Source organism: Lontra canadensis, unplaced genomic scaffold, assembly GCF_010015895.1.
Source record: "Lontra canadensis isolate GAN:19392208 unplaced genomic scaffold, GSC_riverotter_1.0 scaffold67, whole genome shotgun sequence".
NCBI lineage: Eukaryota > Metazoa > Chordata > Mammalia > Carnivora > Mustelidae > Lontra > Lontra canadensis.
This window is the reverse complement of record NW_022631061.1, coordinates 767,825-786,437: the sequence shown is the minus strand read 5'-3', so window position 1 is coordinate 786,437 and position 18,613 is coordinate 767,825. Positions and strand designations below refer to the sequence as shown.

At 33.1% G+C, this 18,613-nt stretch overlaps 1 protein-coding gene across 6 annotated transcripts in view; it reads right to left on the bottom strand.

Annotated features, from left to right (window-relative positions):
• Positions 1-18,613, bottom strand: part of PAN3 (poly(A) specific ribonuclease subunit PAN3) — a 126,448-nt gene that overhangs the window by 55,185 nt on the left and 52,650 nt on the right. For all 6 annotated transcript variants that reach the window (XM_032879971.1, XM_032879966.1, XM_032879967.1 and 3 more), the window contains one exon: positions 14,782-14,929. In XM_032879971.1, coding sequence (XP_032735862.1) covers positions 14,782-14,929 — 148 coding nt within the window. The remainder of the gene's footprint in view (positions 1-14,781; positions 14,930-18,613) is intronic.

Here is an 18,613-nt window from a genome sequence, read left to right as displayed (position 1 = left end):
AAATAAAAAGAACCACCTGAGGAAAATAATGGTGGGAAATGTCCTTTAAATTAGTCAAGGACTTTTCCTCTGTGGCATTTTAGCTGACACCTGAGAGAAGGAAAGACCTAGTCACAAAAAGAACAGGTGGAGCAACATATGCCAAGAGCATGAGCCAAAAAGGGGCTGGACCTATCTGAAGAAGGCCAGCACGGCTGTAACTGAATACACAATGTGGAGGGAGAGTAGAAGGGTAAGATTTAGACAAGTATACAATACATGAATTATGTAAGCCATAGTAAGGAACTTGGATTTTATTCTACTAACAATTAGAAGGCCATGACCTCATTTATATTTAAGATTACTTTTGCCTTTAAATGGGAAATGAACTTCAGGGGTAAACCAATTAGTCTATCATGGCTAGGACCAGGGGCAGTGTATGTTAATGTATGTTAGAGATATCATATGCAAATTGAATCGACTAGATTACTCATTAACTCACTGTGGATAGTGAGGGAAGAGAGCAAAGATGAATCTTAAGTTTCTCACTCAAGCATCTTTCAGAGGGTGATGATAGGTTTACCCAACTTCATAAAAGCCCTGATAAGAAAAAACCTTAAATCCAAAAATGGAATGCAGAATAATTAATAAATCCTGAAATGAAGTAAGGACTATTCTTCTAGGGTAATTAAGAGATTTTTAAACAGCTTAGCTAGCTTAAGTGGGAAATGAAGCTGGGGAAATGAATTAACCAGTTTAGGATACTTGCTACCTATAATTTTTTTTTATAATGTATACAATTCACATGCATACCCACAACAGCTCCATCATACTCATATCAAAATTCCAAAAATGAAAAATTTTAGGACAACACAGTAATATTTTCTTTTAATTATAAATATATGTGACTGAAAATATCTGAGGAAGGGAAAAGTCCTGCTCTGCCCCACTGTAAGAAGTGGAGTGCTTCTCCACTCTCCCTAACCCCTTAAAGTACTGGTTCTAGGAATAGACATTGGAATTGCCAGATCAGCTGTCTAAAAACAGACATGTGCAGAACTGGAGGGAAAGGAAGGGAGGATCTGGGTGAGAAATTGGAATGGTGGGTTTAGGGTGGGTCTTGGTCACAAATTTTTTTAAAAACACCCTGGAAAATGTTGACATACATCCTCAGTTAATCTTTAAAAGATTAACACTAATCCAAGCTAATTTTCACATAGTTTTAATTAGTAGGTTTTTCTAGTATTAATGGCTGAGGCCATGAGGTAATAAATCCATTACAGTCAGAATATAAGCAACAGCACTTTGTCTTACTGTATATTAGTCATAAAAGTCAAAATTATTGAAATAACAAAACGAAAGGATTAATTTACACAATTACGTTTAAAATAGACCTTTCCCCTTTTGGGGGGTGGCAAGCAGGTGTCCTATTTCCTACTGACTGTAGTTTGAATATAGTAAAAACTTTATAATAAAACCAAGTCTCAATATCTCCTTAAGTTTCTCCAAGCAATTCCCCCATGTGGTTTACTAGTTATGTCCTGTGAATACAGGTACATATAAAAATATCTCCAAAAGTTAAGTATGAGAACCAAAATCCCTAAATGTCAATTTATCAAAATTTTAAAAATTGGAAATGTGTTATTTATTTTACCAAGTTTTTTTTTTTAAAGGTTTATTTATTTATTTGACAGAGAGAGATCACAAGTAGGCAGAGGGGCAGGCAGGGGGCGGGGGGGGGGGAGCAGACTCCCCGCTGAGCAGAGAGCCGGATGAGGGCTCAATCCCAGGCCCCTGGAATCATGAACCAAGCCGAAGGCAGAGGCTTAACCCACTGAGCCACCCAGGCGCCCCTATTTTACCAAGTTTTAACACAACAGAATTATAAATAAATTACTTTTCATTAGATGAAAGTTTTAAGTTACAAATATATTCCTTTATAAAATACAGATGGAAAATTTGAGCGCTCTCTCAGGAGATTAGTAAATAAGAAAAACTATAAATCTGATTTTTGCCAGTGAAATGAAATGATGAGAATGAGATGAGAACCTACTTCACTTCTACCCCTGAGACAGCTCTCAAACTTCCACAAGGAACAGATAAAATGTCCAATACACGAAATTAATTTGCAACATAAAAAACTGCACACAAGCCACACAATGTATTTTTCCTCCAAAAGAAAGAAGTCACAACTCCAAGAGTAAGACAGTCATAATTTCCAAAATATTAGGAAACCATGCAATTGAGCAAATCACAAAAATCCCTGCTTCTCTATAGAAGAGATTAAAATGCATAACCAAATTTAAATAATACTGTGCTAAGTAATAAATGAATTAAATGGAATATAAGCATTTAACACAAAAAAACACAGAGAACTGTAAATCAGACAAGCAAAGAAAACTCTATCCTGTTTATAGTCTTTTATTCAAACTGTTTTAAGATTTCATCATTAATAATTTAGGTAGATAAGATTACTAAGAGAACTTCTCGAATTGTTTTTGTTTCAGAATTACTAAAAGCAACCACCCAAAATTACTGTCTACAATTCTTCCAATTACACCAATATATCCGTTTTTGTTTGAAATTACTGGTTTTAAATTCTCATTTTCTAGTTTAACAACATGCATTCTGGGTATCTGTTAACCTTTTCAAATAGGAAAAAAATAATAATAAGGAAAAAACAGTACTCTAACCTGAAAATACAGGTAAAAGTTTTGTACCGGGCCTAACCTAAAAACTCATTCCATAAAAAGGATAGGGAATATGTATACTCACAGATCACACTTAACAGAGGCATGATATAACCTTCGATCTTACATATAAATTACTTTCCTGAAAGATTACAGCTTTCATCCAAAGGGAGCATTTTGAACAATTTTGTGGCTAAAGGTTATTCATGACAAAAGTTGAATTAATAAAAAATAAATACCTTACCTGAAAACTTACTCTGATTCTTAATACATATATGATCTAAATTTGTGGATTTTTTTTATGGAAATTAAATTCTCAATGAAGTATGTATTTCCTAGATTTTTTTTTAATTGAAGGTAGTAGAGCTTCACGTCTTACATGCAAATGCATCCCACATAGAGAGGAAGAGAATCAAATCATCAGCTACCACTGAAATGCTTTTTTAAAGATGTGATAGAACAATTTTCTAATCTTGAAGTCTCCAAAATCTAGATTCAAGGTAAACTGAACCTTGGATTCAAAGAACCTCCAGTACTTGTGGTATTCCTGATTTGACTCTTATTTGGCCACCCTTCAGTATCCACCTTAAGCCTTTTAATATAGTAGTGAGTAGCACAAACCTAAATCTTGTTTTTAAAGACTCCATCAAAAAAAAAAAAATTTTTGAACTAAAAATTATTTAAATAGGACCGAGAAGATATCACAAGTATTGTTTTTCATTCTTTTAAAAAGTATAAAGAACCAGCAATATTTTTACTTTTAGGAAAATATAAAGAAAAAGCACAAAATGCTTTAAAATACTGAATCACGGTTAACATTTCAGTTATAAAAATTATATTTGATGAAAAGTACAAATATTTTTGTCTTCACTATATTACACAAGAAAAATGAAAAGTTTTAACACCGTCAAAAAGTTTTCTTTCTTTCTTTTTTAATGTAAGTAACCTTTAATAGAAGCCATGTGGATTTGGCCAAAATAAATACAACTCAGTTTTCATCTCTGGTTTTCTCCTCAACCTCTAGAAAATTTTAACAATGGATTTATATAATCATTACTTCATTTTGGCTGATTAGTTACATGTGATAAAAAGTATCTGGACTACCTGGCTATTAAAAACACTAAAAGCATTTGAAAAATCTATTACGTGTCCTACAGCTTCCTGAAAAAAATTTATCTAATCTCATTTACCAAAGTTAGGCAAACGCTGTAAATTCGTATTAGGAATTTAACTTGAGTTTTATCAACCACATACTCTGACATACTACATCTGTTTGGCTTCCCATGTCTACAAACAGTATTCTTCCCTTTGGCCTAACTTCAACTTTACCTCTGTTAACAGCCTTATTTCCATGAGTTTTCATTAATTAATTTGACAAGTATTAGAATATTAACTACGTGTAATCTATAGTGCCTAAACCCTAAAAGTGTTAATAACTTATCCACATTTTAAAAAATGACTGTATAGATTTGAATTACAATTTTAAGAACTGTATCCTCTGGCCTGTTTGGTAGGTACTTAATTTGATCACCGTAATATCTGAAGAAACATAACAGTGACCTGCCTGTCCCCAAACTTGGACTAATGATCTAAAATGGTAGGATCTTTCCTAGCCTCTACAATGGTGGCGATTGTTTAAATCATAACATTGATGCTATTTAAACGAAGGGTTAAAACCAAATGGGAGGAGGACAGCTATCTCATAACAAAACCAACTCTTCTAGATCAAAAGAAACATTTTTTGCTTCTCAAATGATAATGAATATTTGAGTAAATGGATTCTTCATTCATAGTGACAAATTATGTTTGTACTGTTTATAAACAAGAAACTTAACTCTAAGACAGGTATGTCTGATTATAAAAATCATAGATACTGGGGTGCCTGGGTGGCTCAGTGGGTTAAAGCCTCTGCCTTCAGCTCAGGTCACGATCCCAGGGTCCTGGGATCGAGCCCTACATCGGGCTCGCTGCTCAGCAGGGAGCCTGCTTCCCTCCCCCCACTCTCTGCTTCCCTCTCTGCCTACTTGTGATCTCTGTCAAATAAATAAATAAAATCTTTAAAAAATTATAGATATTCACAAAAATAATGTAAGGCTAATATTAATGTTATTTTAACTTTGGATTTCTTTCCAATGAATAAAAGCTAATACCAAATTTAAAACAAAAATTGAAGTCTGACTTCAAGAAAATGTTGTGATAGAATCAATAAATACCTGCTACTTCTCTAACATAACAATTTAGTTGACCTCCACATAAAAACTTTAAAGCATACATAATAAAATATAACATGTAAACAAAAGGTATTTGATTACTGGTTCAAGATCCATGGAGTTTAAAATTTTAAAGAGCCATGGTCTTTATCAGGAGCCAGAATAGACATCAATGTATTATAGTAATTAACTTAAAAACTATTTTGTCCTTTTACCATTATTAAGGTGGAAGAAATCTCCATTGCCCAGGTGTCTTTTTTTTTTTAATTCTGTTTATGTTCTTGAATGAGCTTCAGTAACCCCTGTAACAATTCAATGGAAAACTTATCTGATCACTTCAGTTATCCAGAACATAGCCAAGAACTAGAAAAAAACTAGTCTTGAAGGATAATTTAAAGTCCATGTACCTTATTCAAAGGAAACAATTCAAGTCCTTAACTCAAAGTCTTTTTCTTATTTGAAAAAAAAAAAGTACTAAAAAATGTGTGTGTGTTCTCAGCCCTCAGCAGATCAGGAGGAAAAGAAAGGGGTTATAAGAAAAAAGGGGAAAGAAGACAGCATAGACCACTAAGAACAGTGAGGTCTCAAAGAGCTTCCCAAGAAAAGCAATCTTATCAGCAATACCTGGAAACAAATTAGAACAGTAAATTTTCTGGCTCACCCAAACCTATGAAATCAGGAACTCTGTGGATGAGACCCAAGAAGGCTGGTGATTGTGATGGACTCTCAAATTTGAGAACTGTCCTAAAGGTAAGAATACTAACAGCACAACACAGTCATCAATAAAATGCCAGTAAGAACTCAGTAGAAGGGTTCAAATAAACTTGCCTGAGTATATCCATTCAGGAGCACTTCAACAGTTCAGAGAGCAAGAGAAAAAGGCCTTACCTTCAAGGTATTATAATCTAACATACTGGGGTAAGAGGACAATGGGAAAGTGAAGAATCTAAGTAATTATATAACTTGAACCAAACTGCTCTAAAAACTCTGATACCTAAAGGGTATCAATTCGATTCTGGCCCAATATGATCACTGAGGCGGACAAAGTTAAGCATGAGCCATCAAAAAAAAAAAAAAAAAGGATTATATTCTATCTGAAACAAAAGAGTACTACAAATTTTAGAAATCTATGAAAAATTGCTGAAAATCTCAAGTTTTGACAGTTAAAGCCATAAAGCTTCTGATATATTAAAAAAAAAAAATCAAGCGGGGCACCTAGGTGGATTAGTAGGTTCGGCATCCGTCTCAAGACTCTTGATTTCGGTTCAGATTGTTATCTCAGGGTCATGAGATCGAACCCTGAATCCAGCTCCATGCTGAGTGCGGAAGCCTGCTTAAGATTCTCTTTGTCCCTCTCCCTCCAAACCCGTATCTGCTTGTGTGCGTTCTTTCTCTCAAAAAAAAAAAAAAAAAAAAAGGTAAATAAATAAAAAATCAAGTATGCTGGAAACCTCCATTTCCTGTGATCCTAAATAAATCAATTATTGCAGCTTCTTTATCAATATCTTTAGATACCAAAGATGCAAATAAGATAGTGTCCTAAAATGTATAGACATGAGATAACGAGGATCAACTGTTAAAATCTTGCATCAAAAGAAGACTGGCAAATGAAACCTAACTGCTTAAAAAAACCAAAGTTCAAATTTTGGTGGACAGTTATTACTGGACACCAGACAATTTCCAGGCTTGTCCATACCAACATCCCACTGATGTTCCTCCTCTTCCAGTTGCCTGGAGAGATGCCCAGAAACCACCTGATCTGGGTCTCTAACTGATTTCATGGAAAAGAGCATCTCAGACAACCTGAATATCTGCCCTGGACTAGTAGAAAAGCAAGAAATAAGTTTTGTCATGTGAAGAAGCCCTTACAGTTTGGATCTGTTTGTTTCAGCAGGTTAGCCTACCACATCACAAACAATGGACAATAAGAGTACAAGCCATAGTAACTATAGTCTAGGGAGCAGTTTGGAGACAATAATTATACTAACATCCTATTGATCTGTACTGTTTTCTTTAAGGTACAAAATCCCCCAAAGGGACTATCAGTTAGTAGTTACTACTTATAGGAATACCAATCTAAAATCTGGAAACCGCATCTACAATACAGGAAGATATTTATGAAATCACAAGAAAATATCTCATTTCAGACATATCAATGTATAAGAGAGTCATGACTAAAAAATCCAGAACTAAACATTATCACCATAAACATGCAGTCCACATTTGATTGTTTGCTAGTATTTATGTTTAGGCTTTACTAGCCTATGTGTACTAGGGCTTTTAAAATAGATACATCTTTAATTCCTCTTTTTTTTTTTTTAAAGATTTTATTTATTTATTTGACAGACAGAGATCACAGGTAGGCAGAGAGGCAGGCAGAGAGAGGAAGGGAAGCAGGCTCCCTGCTGAGCAGAGAGCCTGATGCGGGGCTCAATCCCAGGACCCTGGGATCGTGACCTGAGCTGAAGGCAGAGGCTTTAACCCACTGAGCCACCCAGGCGCCCCATTTCCTCTCCTTTTCTAAGACCTTTCCCATGTGCTCCACATGGACTGCACATCTGAAAAGAAAAAAGAGAGTAAGAAAACAGGTGGCTTTCATATATGAATTTGACTAGTCAAGATGAGAAGAATCAGGGAAAATTCAAGACATAGAAGAGACTGCTGGAAGGGAGTGGGGTGAGAGGATGGGGTAATTGATGATGGACACTGGGGACGGTATGTGTTGTAATGAGCACCTAGCATAAGACTGATGAATCACAGATCTGTACCCCTGAAACAAATAATACATTATATGTTAATTAACTGATTTTAAATTAAAAAATAAATTCTAAAAAAAAAAAATTAAAAAGAAAGAAGAGGCTGCCACCTTTCATGTCATTCCTATAGAATTAGAGGATCACCCCCAACTAAAGACATGACACACAGCACAGTTAATTTTATTCACACACTCTCTCCCTCATTGAGTACATACAATGCACCAGGCCCCACTGAGCCAAAAGGTTAAAGAAGAAATGATCCTGAGCTCTCAACCCATTTGACTTAAGGGGGAAGCGGGGAGTGGGCAGGGACCTGACTCCAATTCTCTACATCCAGCTAGAAATCCAGAATGCTCTTGGGCATTTAACTAATACATGCGCTCTCTGCCTCATTTCATCCAGAACCACTACAACACTCTGATTTACTTACCCCAGATTCCAATCCTACATTGCTGAAACAAAACTCCCCTCATCTCCAGATAGCCTTGGTGGGATTTTCTGTCAATGACAATTTGTCATTGACAGACAATGTCAAGGAAGTCCAGTACCTTTTAAAGTTCCTTTTAAGTCTAGTACAAATACCCAACTCTCCTTTTGCTACCTCTCTCATTGCTCTGTTCATTTCTGCCTCTTTTTAGTGTGCCTATCACCTACAGATCAACATGTCACAAAACAATAGAATTTTACATTAGAAAGACTTTTAGAATCATCAAATATTAGCTTCTTATAGAAATGAAGATGCTAAAACACAGGGATCAAAGGGTGTGCCAAAAACCACACAGCTATTTTATTATAACTAGAACCATGTTCTAAAGGTAATTGAGTCATGATCCAATGAAAGCAGCCAAAGAGAAGCCGATATTGCTGTAATAGTAGATCACTGAACTTCAGTGGAAGGGAAACCCCTACCCGCTCCCATCCAGTCCCTACCCCATAGGTAAGGGACAAGTTAGCCAATACATGAGATTTAAACAGGAAGTCCACAATAGGACCTCTAAAACCTAACAAGATGTATTAACCAGAGATTCCCCAACCAGTAGAACAGTATCTACTGGTAGCTATTAAGCCTTACCTGACAGGTCTCCAAGACAGCTGCAGCAGCCACATCCCCCTCTGCGCCATTAACGTCTCGCCTCAGTTTCCTGAAATTCCCAACCGGGAAGGGAATACAGGCCCACAGGCATTCCCAACCTGGTTATAGCTCTACAGTTCTACTGTTAGTAAATCTTCCCTGGGACAGCACCATCTGTATCCATATACATGCATACAAAAAGCAGTCTCCATCTAGGATGAGCTTAACATTACAGGGCAATGAAAAGGTTCTCTTCAAAAAAACCTCAGAGACCCCTGATCTTAAGTATAAATTTTTATTTCATTTTTGAATGTAGAAAGTACTCCCCAATTAGAAAACCTGGAAAGGTTTGAGTGATTCTGCAGAATATACCTGAAAAACAAAGTAGTTACAAAAAATGGAAACATGCAATTTAAAAATAATACTTACAAATATCTTCACTGGTTTTAAGAATGTTTCAGCACCTCAAGACACAAAGTGACTCTAGTTCTGGTATAGTCAAATTTTCAAATGGCACATTTCTGTTCTTATAGGACTATTAATATCTATATTCTCTTGAACATTTGCAATTTAGAAGTTTTCAAAGATGTTCATGAAATCATTAAAATTCACTATATTTAAAAATACCGACCAATTAAAACATTTTTTCCCAAGACAAAAATGAAGCTTAAGTGAGTAAGCACTTATTAGGCACCATCTATATGCCTGTTTGTGCTAGATAAGAAATGACATGGTTGTCTTAGGGAACAGGGAACTGGTAATATGCTTAGGAAATCTAGACTAATATTTTTAAACAAAGAAGAATATTTTAATGCTAGATTACCTCTACTACTATTAAGAGTAAAAACAATTCAGACAAATCAATTCAGACTGAAATATCCAAAAAAAAAAAAAAAAAATCATGGCAGAGTTTCCTGACTGGGTTGAGCCACAGAATTCATTTAACAGTAGACTTTTAGAAAATAATGATAGGAAAATCTAACTAGAGTAACATACTATAAAACATGGTGATGTTTAAGAATTACATAAATATTTTTATAATTTTATTTTCAGTAATTTTACCACTGAGCAAAACATAAAATAATCTAAAATGATAGATTATGAAGTTTTTATGCCTTCAGTGATTATAATGTGGAACCTAAGATACACAGTACAATTTTAAATATAAACTTGGATATTCACTATCAGCAAGACCACAGCTTCAACCTATTAGTAGAGTTTCCTATTTTCCCACAGATACATAGGCTCCTGAGCTGGATATCAGAGCAGTAACACAGCTCGCAGGGTAGATATATCTATGCATTTGATTTTATCCACAGCAGTGTTCCAACCACAATGACTTAGAGGAGTTCGTGATTTCTGACCTATATGAGTTGTTAATTTTGACAACATATCCCAATTTGCCCTCTCTCTTGTTTTTCAGTCATACAAATTGATCAGTTATATGGACACACATACGTACAACTTGTCCAAAAAAGAAAGTATTTGAAAGGGCTATCACGTGGAAAAGATTCTAATTTTTACCCCATTCAACACAAAGAGAAAGAACTAGGTCCAGTGAATAAAAGACAAGACAGAGTTTAGTTTAGCAAGAGATACAACTTTCTTTTTTATTCAAACTTAAAACGTACACTGAGTTAGCTCGCTTAGCTAATGAATTCCTTATTACTAAGAAGAAGTTAGATGATAATCTGTTAGGAAAGTCACCTCTACAGTGGCACAAGGCTCAATTAATGTTGACTCCAAAAAGTTCCACCTAGATCAATGACCAGTATCAAATTATTCCATAAACCAACAACTACGCAAATGAAATAAATTACACCTCCATTTCTTTGCCAATAATATGAAATGCCACAGAGCTAATGAATCACAGAACTTTATTATTTTTTAGCACAGAACTTTAAAACTAAAAAGAAAATATCCTTTTTAGGATCTATCTCAACATTATAAAAATAAAATATTTTTAAGTAGCACCATTTGATACATATACCTAAAATTATATATATATGGTTTAATATTTTAATATTTTAGAACAAAAATGATGAAAAATATTAATTTCCCCTTTTCCTTTCCTGTCCTCTTTTTCCCCACACCTTGCCCAAGCCAAAAAATAAATATTAGCTGATTTTACCCAATTCAACAACCTCAAGAATATAAAAGATTATTCCAAAAAATTGGATCTAAAATTATATTTTCATTAGATTTTTCTAGACTATTACAGTAAGATTTATAATAAATGAATAAAATTATTTAATAATGTTACATGTAGTATAATTAAATGCTTCTCCCCAAATCAATGATCTGAGATTTGTCACAATAACATACTAAAATCCAGCTAATGGTCCAAAAATCTGCACCATCTTCATCTTAAAGAATGAATTTTTGAAAATACTGAAAGTCACTTATGGCTCTCTTTCTTCTTTATAAATTAATGATGGCATTTTCAAATTCAAAAACTCTCTTTGCCCCTCCCAAGTATCCATACACAATCAAGCAGAACAAGAGATGCTCAAATCCTGAGTCACAACTGTGCATTAAACCACCAAATATATTGGTGAACTCCCTTGAAATGTATGCTCCCACTGCTACCTCTCTTAAAATCACTCTCAAACAGACTATGGTTAATACTGAGGTAATTAAAGCACAGCAAAACTTAGTCTACTAAGTCCACTATCAAGTCAAAAGACTCTTAGGAAAAATTCTGACTAAAAAAACCGTTCAACAATTAGTTCTCATGATAAAATTCGTTTTCATGGCACAAAAAATTAAGGCATAAACTATCATTTCATATACTTACTGTAATCATATTTTCATTTCTAAAGATCTATTCAAAAACGTCACTTAAAGCAAAAACTAATAGAAAAATAGATCTTTATCTATTACTTTTTAAACATTCTTACTAAAACACATTTAGGAAATAGATTTTGCTAAGTGTGTGTTAAGCCAGTGGTTCTTAAATTTCCGAAGTCAGTATCTCTAAGAAGATAATTCATGCTGTGATCAGAGAAAAATGTACATTTACAAATAAAGAATATGCATGTAACTATCTCAAAGACTATGAAGTCCAAGTTGAGTGCCATACCCCGAATACTCCTGTAACTATGCATAGCAGATACTTAGAAAGTAGCAAGCTACTGTTCTTAGGTTAATTGTGCATAAAACAACTAAACTTATAAATCCTTGATTTCCTAAAGGAGCAGAAAATGGCTGTGTGTACAATTCAATGGCAACTTAACATATGCTGCATATTTTTAATAACTTAAATACCTTTGAAACCTAATTAGCTATCAATAAATTCAAACAACTTTTATATAAAGTTTTACTTTTGTAGTAAAGCTTTTTAAAAATGCAAATCAGGTTTAAAAGTGATGAGAACATATTCACTCAGGATTCACTCAGAATCTACTGTGTTCCAGGAAGGCTTTTAATTCCTTATAATTTGAGGAAATTCAAACTCTAATTATCTACTTAATTTTGCTCAAATATGTTCACATTTTTTGTCAAAATGAAAATGACATTACTCTAGTTGACATCTGCATGCCAAAGTATTTAAGGTTTCATGTTTTTTTTAGAAAAATGGTACCTGACATATTTCCAAGGGCAATAATTTCTAAAACACAAATTAAAAAAGAGAAAATGAAACTTCATAAACTGAAAATGATCAATAGGTTATTTCTACAGTAGACAAGAAGCAGCAAAGATAAATTAAATCGCCACTAAGGTAAGTAAATAAACTCTACCACCTTTTTGATTCTACAACTTAAAAGCAGAAATACCAAAAACCTTTCCCAGGCCTTGGGGAAAAAAAAATTTTTGTGGGTAAGAAGTGATGAAAGACATTTTTTTCTTTGTTCCTCTCCAGAAAATGTTAAGCCATTAACTAAAAGGAGAAAATATGAAGAAATAATAAATGCAAAACCATTCATCATTCCAGTATTTGTAGAAAATACTTAATCTTATTAGTTGATTTTCATTTGAATGAAGAACAATTTTTAAATAATAGGTATTCAGGAATACATTTAATATGTATACTGATCTATTACCAAAGGTTCCAGACAGTAATTACTTTCATTAATAGGAAATAAAATGACCATTTTAATGTTAAAATATTTAGAAGAATATAGAGCTATATAAAAGAGTAGTTTCTCAGTTAATTTAATGTTTTATATTAATTTCATCCTAAATTTAAGTTGTTGATACCCAACTGAGACCAATGAAACTTCTACCTACACACAATGAAACATCTACCTACCTACCTACCAAAGAGCTTAAAGAAGTAACGAATCATTAATAAATTTTCTAATTGTTTTCAAGATTTAAAATTTCCTTTGGCATTTTTAACTCCTTTAATATTTAAAAAGCTTATTTTTTTTAATGGCAAGCCTGAACTAATCTGATCAAAGATGTGAACAAAATAATTACTTTTGAAACAGGCAAAGACGTGTTGTCAGGCCAAAATAAACTGGTACTTCACTAAGAGAGCCAAAGTTTTCTGATTGGCATATGGATACCGTGTTTGTGCGTTCTTTATAAACACTGCTCAGAAGTCTGGACAATCTCTAAGAAATTTTAGATGTATAGCTGACATGTAGATTATGTTCATGTAAACAATGTGAACACACCTCAATGGGACAAAAATCATAGTAGCATATTACTTACAAGTAAAACTTTTAGGCTACCAGGGATATTCAACTCTGACACTGCTCTCTAGGGAAGAAGGGAAAATATTTACAAATTTAACTGAACCTGAAAAGAGCCAAAGTAGAAGAAAAGGTAAGCAGACAGGAGAGGGGGAATGGGTCGAAAGGGAAGGGAAGATGAGTGGGAAGGAAGAGAGCAAGAAGGAAAAAGGTAGCAGAAAGAAGCATTGATAAAATCCTTAGCAACATAAGGATATTCTGCCTCTAAGTATGCTTGATACTTCATATACTACCTGATGCTCTGTTTCATAAAGTTATCAGTACTACTCTCATTCTTTATTTCATAAAGATCTTTGATTTCAATATCAGTATCAAAACCGATGAATCTTATTAACTGGATTAAGCCCTGGAGGCAATATTAGTTTCAGACTGATCTAGATAGACCCTTTGGCTTCAATGGCATCCAATTTCTGTTTTTTGAAACACTGAAGACTAAGTGATGATTAACCAGCACAGGTTCTAGAAACAAAATCGTGTGAGTAATTTCAAACAGTTTATAGAGACAAGATAATCTACTCTGCACTTATTATAAATTCAACATAATTCTCCACACCTTGGATTTCTAATTAAGGTAACACAGCAGCAGGGATGGATGATGTTATTTAACAAATTTTTCATATTTCTATATTAAAATAAATGTCTATTATATAGAGTAGAATGAAAAATTTGTATGAATTTTTAAGATAAAAAGAGAGGACTTCAAGAAAATAGGATTCTGGAAGGGTCACATTGGACCCCTGAGGTATCAGTGCATTTATTCAAATTCTTCAGCCATTATGGGTAAACATGGATAAAAAAATGATTGAAAAGTACTATTTTCTCGACCTTGACAACCCCTAAATAGATTTCTTTCCTACTGTTGTTTATAATACTTTAGTCAAGTTAAAATTACTACTATAGATTTATAATCAAACACCTGAAAGACAATACACCTAAACGTGTATTTAGAATGACACAGAATTTTTTTTAGAAACTTACTGTAAAAAGAAGATTCTGAAGCATATATACATATCAATATTCTATTTCTGAGGCTTTTACAGAAGTTTTTGAGTGAAACAGCATTATTATTGATTTGAAAAAATAGGGAAATACTAAGGTCCAAGTAGATTATTTTTTCTAATAAACCATTTTCTACTTTATATTTCCTTTTGTGCTTTTAAACATGCTTATATTGAATTTTTGTTTATATTTAAATTTTGTTTAAAATTTTCAACTATACATTTGATCTATGGTACCAAAACTAAGAACATAAAACTCAGAATGTGTCTAAATGTGAATCATTCAAGTATACAATTTCAGTTCTGATAAACTAATAGCAAATAGTGCTTACAGATTTGACATCTGGAACTCACTGGAAACAGTCACTCAACTTACCTGGTGCTAATCCAGCAGCAGCAGGACTTCCCATGGATGGGTGAGAGAACACTTGAGAGAAGGCAGACATATTTGACTGGGACACGTTACTCAGCCTGGAGGTTGATCCTCCTTTAGGAATAAACTCGCTTGCAGTAGGATTTGGTGTCTATTTAAAAATCAAATATAGTAAGTTAACACACTTTAAGCCCAAAAAAGACATTGAATCTACTAGGCATTATTGCACAATGATTTACGGAGTAAAATATTTTATTGAAAGGATTTACAGTGTTTTTAGTTTCTGTATTTTGGAGTGTAATAATTAAATTTCTTGAAGGAAATTTTTAAATCAAATTTGAGGATTTTAATATTTCATTTGCAGAATTTAACCCCAGAAACATGTAAAATTTGCCTTGACTGTCAAATATGCATCATTACCAAACTATCCTAACACATTTTAGAGAACTGGGAGGTTGAGACTACCTCAAAACTGAGCAACAAGTTTCAAGTTTAAGATCTTCAAACCACTTCTACCAGGATAAAGGTCAAAAGCGCCTTTCTTCCAAAATTAATCATTTCCTTTTTTTAAGACACTTAAGACATTTCCCCAATAATATGGTGCCATGTATTTAAGTAACAGAGTAAACACAAGAAAAACATTTAAAAACAAGGAAAAGGTGGGAGGAATCAAGCTATAAGAAAAACCTAAGAGGCCCCAATGCTTTCAATGACCTACAAGTATCACATGTAACTTTTGTTGATATTTCAAGTATTTTACTATGTGATAACATGGAAAAAAATTTTCTTCACAGTTGTACTATGCCACAACATTTTATATATTCAAGTGGCATAGTACTTTAGGCTTTAAGAACTACTGAAACATTATGAGACTGCATAACAAATTCATAAATGGCCTGTATTTTGTCAACATGGAACAAATAAATATCCTCAATTTTTCTGAAATGGTGACCATTTTAAATTCTAGATGCCCAAGCATAATAAAGATTCAATCACTCTTCACATTAATCTTCTGAATTCAACTTTCAAATGGTCAGCCAAGGAGATAATTTAGTATGGCTCACACTTCAGCCCACATTCTATGCATACATATAAACTAAGTTTAAAATGCACTGAATCATGATGTAAAGCATTCAATCACTTAAAAGTCTTTTAGAACCGATCATTAGAATGTAAAAATGCATTTCCACACAAGGCAGAAAATAAGATGGACTAATTCCTGTACAACCCGAGGATAGCTTCCCTAATTCAGTAAGGGCACCACTCTACACTGCCAAATTAGAGTTCAAGTTATTAGATTCAGAAGACTGTAAGTCAACAGGCTGACCTAAATTTAAACTTTCCAACAAATGAGTTTACCAATTACATGTCTGCTAATGTTAAATGCAAAGTTCATAAAATGTAGAAGAAATGTTAAACTGGGCTTAATTAAAATATATTAAAGAATGAAATCTCTTTAACTGTCACATCTAAGATATGAAATTCTAAAACAAAACAAAACAAAACAAAACAATCCCAGGCCTGATCCAAAATATATTTTTCAAAGAGAAAAAAAAAAAATCCTCTCCTATCACCTTTTTGAGTGCATGTGTGTGTCTGTTTCAAACACTTCCAAATTCTAAAGTTTTCAAAAATAGTGGTATGTTCTACAAAAGTATGGTCAATTCCTTAATTTCTGGGAAAATATCTAGAAAAGTAAGTCCATGCATTTTACTATTATATTACTCCCTAGTTCTAAGGGAACGAATGGCTACTAACAAGATCACTTCAGAGCTAAATCAATGTGTTTCAGTTAATCGTAAATCTATTTTAGAAGATGAGAGTCAAGATAAAAGTAATCAGTATCTTGGTAAGAGTCCAGAGTGCTTAGAAGAGATGGAGACTTGAGGATTATAAGATTACTAAGAGCAAATTTGGACAAAGAAAATTATACGTGTAAACAAAAAAATCTTAGTAGCATATTCCTGAGAATTAGGTATTACTCATTTTCCATGTCAGTTATATCTTATATTTACTGTGAATAACAGATTTCAAAGCTGAGCTACTCTCAATTAAATCTATTTCAAATTAATTTGAAAGCTTACTTTTTAAAGGATCCTACACAGGAGAAAAAGGAGGGAAAAGTCTATTCCACCATTCCCAAACAAATCATATATAATCCCAGGAGCCCCTAATGAGGTCTTCAAGATGAAGAGACTGCTGCCGGCTACCCAGAGTAGCTGGCTTTGTTCTGTTCTATCCTGTCCACCCTCACTGCCCTAACTCCCATTGTTTTGTGAAGATAAAAGCTGGAATCTTTTTTTTTTTAAAGTGTCATGAGACATGGAGCACCTCCACAAATTTAAGTTCATGTCCAATTGGAAATTTGTTTCTATACGTACAGTTAGTCAGAGACAAAACATTAAGTTGTTTTTGTATGAATACAGAATGTGATTTACGCAAGAATTAACAACAAAAAGTATATATATAAAATGTCATTTTAATAAATTATAAAGAGCTTCCAAATTTATTAGAAGTTATTAAAATTAATATAACCATGAAACTTTACACACTAAACTGCAACCTTTACAGATTCAACAAAGATGCAACCTACCCAACAATGAATTTTAAATACTAAGTGAAAAGAAAAGCCTAAAATCCTCTCTCCTTTCTCTTTTCTGATTTAAGATGGCAAAGCATTTCCCTTGAGTGGATGGTTTAGGAGTTTATTTTATTCAGCTCTGAGTACTTGAGATTAGAGAAAAGGTTAATGGATTTAACTGACAGAAAAAAACAATTACAGAGGATTTAGGTACAACACAAACCAAAATCTAGGAATAACAGAGTAGGGCTATTATTAACAGGTAATACAAATTCTTATACCATCTAGCCAGATTAGAGAACTATCAGAAATATTTAAAGTAATAATTAACAATTATTAAAATAATGAGAAAACTTTGATATACTTATGATACAATTAGTTAAAATAATAACTACATTTAAAGATGTATTCTTAAAATGACTTTAATTTTTTGGCTTAAATTATAAATACGGGATTTATAAAGTAACAAAACAGTATAGGCACACACCTTTAACGTGTTAAAAAGAACAATTTTTTTGAAAAATAAGCCAAAACTGGTTGACTACAACCAGTATATCATATTAAAATCAAATATCTGTTCATCAGAAAGGAATTAATTTCTTTTAGCTTTAGGAAGTGAAGGTTACATTTATAAAGAAGACTCAAGGACTTGGGTTGTGCAAATTTTCTGTCTAACTTCAACACCTCTAAAGAGAATGGAATAAAAAGTTTTATTACTCCTGCCCTATGATTTTCATAATCCTTACATAACTATCTAGGGTATGTTCCTACACTATTATATTTGTTATTTCATATACAGGTAACTATATTTATATTTATAATTTCTATTTCTATTCTAGTACTTACATTTTAAATCCTAATTTTCAGCATTTCTTAAACAGCTCTAAATGCACGTTTAAAAAAAAAATCAATGTTTATTCAAGTCAAGTAACATACATCATTTTGGGAGAATTTATCAATAAAAATAGTTTGTGGTTCTCATACACTTAAATTTCCACTACTAACTTGCATGCCAAAAACAGCCAAGTGCTTTTTATAAACTGACACCATCCCACAACATTTAGCTATGATCCCTACCTGTACTATCTAAACAGAAATAGACTAAATCAAGAGTCCTACTCACATTTAGTTTAAGAAGCACTACTGCCATTGTTATTATACTTAAAAATAATAATTAACATTTCAATGTAGACGTCTCACTCCACCAAAATGATAAAGCATTTCCTATCCGATAGGGGTTTTGTTTTTTTTTTT